Genomic DNA, 6,000 nt, shown 5'->3' on the forward strand with positions numbered 1-6,000 from the left:
GCCTCCCGTCGTCCAGCAGCACGGCCCCGCCGCGCACGGAGGCGCCCCGGCCCGACAGAAAGGGACGCCTCAAAAGCGCAGAGCGGGGGGTGCAGAGGCGGACGCCTGCGCCCTGCCCTCCAGACCAGCCCGCACCTGGGCCCCTCCCGCTCCCCACCCACCTGACCTCCGCCCTCTCACCCCCGCCCACCGGCCCTGATGGGCGCGCAGCTGCCAACACTCAAGCACAACACGAACCGCCCGGAGCGAGCTCCCTCGTCCCGAGCACTGAAGCCTCACGCGGGGACCAGCGCTCACCCGGCCGGCACGGCTCCCCCGGCCGGGTCGGGCCGAGGGGCCGCGTGCAGGCCAGCCCCCAGTCTGAGCCTGCGGTCGGGCGGAGAACCAGCCCCACCACCCCGCGGAGCCGCCCCAGGCCCGTCTGCGGGACGACAGCGGGGCGCGGGCGCGGGCGCGTACCTGGCACCGTTTGCAGCTGTACTTGTGAGGCTCTGAGTCGGCACTCGTGTCTGAGTGGTCGTCGTTCTCTTCCGAGGAGATGCCGATCTTGCCGATAAACTCCTCCCTCTGGTGGTCGTCCATCAGCGCGATGTCCTGCGGCACAGGGTGGCCGCGGCGTTGACGGCTTAGTCGCACCCCAGCAGCGACCGCCCCACGCGGAGAAGGCAGACCGCATGCAAGTCCCACCCGGGTCCTGCTTGCTGCCTCCCCTGGGGATCCCCGGGCCCCTGCGTGCACCCACATCCCGGCCGGAAGCCCGCCAGGCTCCTGCCTGCATTCACACAGTTCTGCCCGGCCCGGGGCAGCCAAGCCGAGCAAGCCTCTGCCCTGCATCCCTGGGGTGCAGCCTGGCCTGGGGCTGCCTGGACTTGGGAACACTAGTGTCCCCGACCGTGATGGTGGCGTCTGCCCCCTGGGATGGGATTGGTCGTCTCTAAGGCCTCTTTCCTTGTAGCCTGGCAAGGATCGCCCTAAAGTTCCGCTTACTTCTCTGAAAAAGACCACGAGAAACACTTCACTAGTCACGTCACGGGCTGGAGAAGCCCCAGGTGAGCCGCTGAGAGGGGGCCCTGCAGTGGGTCCGTGGCCAGGTGCGGAGCGGAGGAGGCCTTGCCTGTGGGGGACTTGGCTCCCCGTCCTAGCTGCTCCCCCCGACAGCCGCAGCGGACCGGTGGCCCGCCGTCCTTGCCGCGGGCCACTTCCCAGCGGAGGCCGCCAGGATGGCGCACCACAGCTGGCCAAGCTTCCTTCTTAAACAAAACCTAGGACTCTGAGGAGGGTGGACAGGTGTCCTCTGGAAAGGTCACTATCCTGTCTCTCCCCTATCCCTCCTGGAGCAGAGGGGACGTTTTCACGAGGGCCTACTGTTCCGTTCCTTACTCAAAAAGGGCCAGCTACCCGAGGACCAGCACCTGACGGGCACCATGCCACCGCGGCGCTCACAGCGGCCAGGCCCTTTGCCTCTGCTGAGTCTAATTTAATCCTCAGGAAACCGTCCTTCCGTGGCAGGTCTCCGGGCCGCCATTTCCGTCGCTCCGGTGGCAGCGGGCTGAGGTCTAAGTCCCTCCAACCCCGGCTGAGGCTCCCAGCCGGATGCTCTTGGGCCCTTCCTCCCTCACCCCAGCTTTGTCCACGTGGCTAAGCCCCTGCACTGGGGAGCCTCCCACACTCCTGTCTCACCCCCCCCCGCCTTTGATTCCCACCTGCCCAGCGAAACTCCAACCCGCACCCGGGGCCGGAACTACTAGGGACAGACATTGTGCCGCAGGTGGGTGGACGGGCATCTCCAGGGCGCGTGCTCACCACCTTCATCTGGCCTTGGCATCACCTAGGATTTCCTCCTTTGCTCCCTGGATCGGCCCTTCTGCCCTTAACAATGACCCCGAATCCTCGCTGCCCACCCACCCCGCTCCCATCTCCTCACTACCCTCACCAGGAAGCACCGGAATGGAAGAACTGTCATGTGAGCCCTGCAGCTGGGGCCTGAGATGCGGCAGAGGGTCACAAGAGCCCATCGGAAGAGGCGCAATGTGGCCAAGCGGACAAGTGTTTTAGGGTGCTGAGCGCGAGGGCCTGCCACGCCTCCACGTGAGCTCCCTGGGCAAGGGCGGCGCTGGGTGGCACCTTGAAGTGGACGTGGATGTGATCCCTGAGCACGTCCACACGGAAGAACTTGCGGCCGCAGATCTCGCAGGTGTACTTCTTGTCGCCATGGGTCAGGAGGTGCTTGTTCATGTTGCTTCTGCAGGAGAACACCTACGGGCAGAGGGGCGGGACCTGACAAACCGTAACCAGGCAGAGAAACACTGGACGCCTGCCCGGTGCCCACCTCGGGGCCAGAGTCACGAGCGAAATGTGAGCCAGCGATCATCTAAATATGAGCCTACGTTATCCCAGAGAAGCAGCTGTCCTCTCGTGTCCACTACCAGTGAGATCCGGCTCCATTTTATTTGCTCACTTAAATACTTCACTAGGACAGGGCGTTTCAAGAAGCCAGTATATCACAGAAATGGCTGCAATCTTCTGAGAGTCGGTACCAAAGGAGAGTGCCACCCTTGGTCTGGGCGCCGGGTTTCAGGCACAATTCACACCAACTCCCCCGTCTCCTGTTGCTGGTCTAGTGCGACGGGCGTGGAGGCTCATGTGTGGCCCCATACTTGTCTGCTGGAGCCGGGCTGGGATGCTGGGGCCCTGTGCCCTCTGGCATGGAGCTCTGGGGACGAGGCAGCAACAGAGACCACCTGCAGGGCCCCACTGATCTGACAGCGTCCGTCTGGATGGCCAGTCCCGAGGCCACATAACCCAGAGAGCAGGTCTCCTCCAGCCTGCCTGACCCCACGTGCTCCACGAGGAGAACACGAGAGATGAATGAAGGGAAAGGACTCACGAGGAATGGGAGGCTGGTGTTTTTATGCGACATCTCTCTTCCAGATTTTCAGGGGACTTGGGGCCAACCACCCTGTGACCACGGCTCTGGGGTGCTGGGTGGGAGGACGACTGGCCAGGTAGGGGAGGCAGGCCTCCCGGGGAGGGGCGGGGGCAGCAGGTTTCAGCCAACACCCGTCTTCTCAAGGCAGACCGGGTTAAAGACAAGAAGTCACCGGAAGCAGCCAAGAGCCCCAGAGCGCCCGCGGCCAGGGGCGGGTCAGCGCTGTCCCTCACCGAAGTGCAGGGGCCGGCTCTGATGGGACAAGGTGAAGGCCCGGGACTCCCCACCTCCTGGGCACACTGCACGCTGGTCCTCCACCACAAGGACACGTGTCAGGGACGCTATGGAGGAGACGGCGAGCACCGGGAGGGGCTCGGGGGGAAATCGCGGCAAAGGGAAAACCAGCAGTGGAGGAGAAAGCACTTCTCAGCTCGTTCACGGGAGACGCGTCTCAACAGCGCCGGAGGACAATGACAGGGGCGTGACACGAGTGGACACTGGCGCTCCCGATGACCCGAGCATCTGTTCGCTCCCTAAGAGACCCCTCCCTTGACGCTCCGTGGGGAGAGCTCTGAGCGTTACTGCAGGGCAGGGTGGGGCTCCCAGGTCAGATTCCAGAAAGGAGCGCGGCGCCTTACCTTGCCACACACGGGGCATCCTGAGGGCTCCTTCTTATAGCGGACCAGGTTCTCGCCGCCGGTGTCCAGGTCTTCTCTCTTGACCCGCCGCACTCCTGGAATGGGCGCCCCCCAAGCGAGAGAGTGAGTGCACCGGGGCAGGCGTGCGCTGGGCACCCGCCGCTCAGCCAGTCTGGCTGCCTGGGCGGCACCATGCGTGCGTGAGCAGCGCCCCCAGCACGGGACGCAGCTGCACGCGCCTCTGCTCCTACGGGCTCCAGGGAAAGAGCGGCCGTGCGTGCCCACGGGAACAGGACACAGTCCGTGCCTCTGAAGCCTGGAAAATACATGGGCAGCGGGGCTTGGGGGTTTTACGGCGTCGGAGAGCTGCACTGAGCTAACGCTGAAGAAGGGAGTTTCATTCAATCCACGGGCTCAAGGCAAAGGTAGGATTCTTGGGGATGACATTTTTTGTTAAAAAAGATACCAATACTCGTCCTTGTAAATTAAATCGGTCAATCAGGATCAGGGAGAAAAATCAAGTGACAATGAACTCCTTCCGGTTTTAAAACCTAACTGTTCATAACCGGAATCAAGTCGGATTTTTAGAAGTTTGCAGGAGACAGGGAATCTCTTTCAATAAAAGATAAATTCACTCTCAGTCCCTTTCCACACAGCTGACCTGTTCTGGAACATTCCCGCATCTCAGAGTGGATGCAGAGCCGGACTTAAGAACGCCCAGCCAACGGGACATGAAAATACATCCTTCTCCAAAGGCTCGCAGTGGCACAAGGCACACCAGAGCTGAAGCGGTCATGGAGACTGTGCGCCAACGTAAAGGGGAAAACCATGAGACACATCCGTTCGTTCCTGCAGAAAACGATCTGACTCGTGTGTCGGCTGTAAAACGTGGTGAAATCAAGTTGTCAAACGCAGCCCAGGTGCCTGCCTGTCAGGAGACACTGATTCTGGCAGGACCGTCGGCAGCTGGTACATGGGGCTTGGGGCTCTACCAGCAGGGGATGGCTCGGCCATCCACCAGCCTGGGGGGAGACTGAGGCACAGTGGCTTGCCCAGGGCCATCCGGGCACCAGGTGTAGCTGGAGAGGCCCGAGTGCACCACCCGGTGGGTCACAGAGAAAAAAAGTGGTGGATTTTCTGAAGCCACATGAACAGCAGCTGGGCAGAGAAGTGGGGTGCAAAACTCATACAGGATAGGACTCGTCTTATTTGGAAAAGGCTGATGATGTGTGTACACGCACATGTGGGTGCCTCAGTTACACTTCACATGCAACTCTGCTTTCTTTTTCAACAAGCTTGTGCTTCATCTGTAATTCTTTTCAAATGATTCTTTTCAAACTTTTATAAAAAAAGGTGCTCTGGTCAGTAAGTGCCACCTACTGAGGGCTGGTCAGCAAGGGAGAAGTGGCTTTTAGGGGAATAATCAGGATGATCACAACGAAAAGGCCCGTTTAAAGAGGGTCTGTTTGAGCTGCTCCTTTAAGAAAGTCCAGGCGGGGGCGCTGAGCACACACAAGAGGCCCAGGTGCCTTCCCACTGGGGACTCCTGGTGGCCCTGCACGGCCACGCCCCCATTTCCATCCTGCTCCAGCCCCTCATGGTGCTGCACCCTCATCCCAGCCCGCTGCTAAGCCCACTGACCCCCGTCTTCCTCCCACGTGGACAGGAAGCTCCCCGGCACCCCTGCTGCGGACGACATGGGCCATCCGGGCCGCAGACAGCGTGAGGACTGAGGGAGGAATTACTTATGGCCCCGCCCACAGCGTCTGCCCAGAACATTCTGCTGCTTGCACGAGGCTGAGAGTATACCCCAAACCCAATTTCATAGGCTGTTTCTTCCCCTGCTTTCTGTCGTATCAAAAGCATTTTCTCAAGATAGTAAAAGACTCAGGAAAACGCTTTTAAGGGCTGGATAGCCTTCAATGCCATAAAGAGTCCGGTTTTCTTAACTCTTCCCCACCGTGGAACATTCGGGATGTTTGCAGGTGTTCCCGCTAAGACACTGTTCAGCCCCGCCGGTACCTCTCTGCGCCCGAGTCGAACCCCATCGGACGGGGCGTCCCCGGACCGCATCCCGAGAGGCCGCGCCACCGGCTGCGCCGGCCCCCGGCCCCCGGCCCCGCTGACCCGCTCCGGGAGCTCGCACCCAGGGGGCCGCGCTCACCTTCCAGGTGCCTCCTCTGGTGGTCGAGCATGACGTCCTTGCGGTAGAACATTTTGTTGCAGACCTCGCAAGCGAACTTCTTGTCCCCGTGCTTCTTCTTGTGCTTGGAAAGGTTACTGTTGGTGGAGAAGAATCTGAAACACATCTCACATTGGAACGTCTTGTCATCTGTCCGGAGAGCAAGCAGACACACAGCGGCTTTTAGGTAAACGGCACTGAAGACGCCATCGGCATCCCGGCCGTGGGGGCGGCGGCGAGGCCCGGGGGGG

General features: G+C 61.3%; 1 protein-coding gene across 1 annotated transcript in view; it reads right to left on the minus strand.

The window, feature by feature from the left end:
• PRDM15 (PR/SET domain 15) overlaps positions 1–6,000 on the minus strand; it is a 46,813-nt gene that overhangs the window by 17,310 nt on the left and 23,503 nt on the right. Inside the window, exons 10-13 of the mRNA XM_035028891.1 lie at positions 5,732–5,899; positions 3,568–3,662; positions 2,125–2,256; positions 460–594 (exon numbers count right to left, since the gene is read on the minus strand). Coding sequence (XP_034884782.1) covers positions 460–594; positions 2,125–2,256; positions 3,568–3,662; positions 5,732–5,899 — 530 coding nt within the window. The remainder of the gene's footprint in view (positions 1–459; positions 595–2,124; positions 2,257–3,567; positions 3,663–5,731; positions 5,900–6,000) is intronic.

This window comes from Mirounga leonina, unplaced genomic scaffold, assembly GCF_011800145.1.
Source record: "Mirounga leonina isolate KUSES-001 unplaced genomic scaffold, KU_Mleo_1.0 Mir_205, whole genome shotgun sequence".
Taxonomy (NCBI): domain Eukaryota; kingdom Metazoa; phylum Chordata; class Mammalia; order Carnivora; family Phocidae; genus Mirounga; species Mirounga leonina.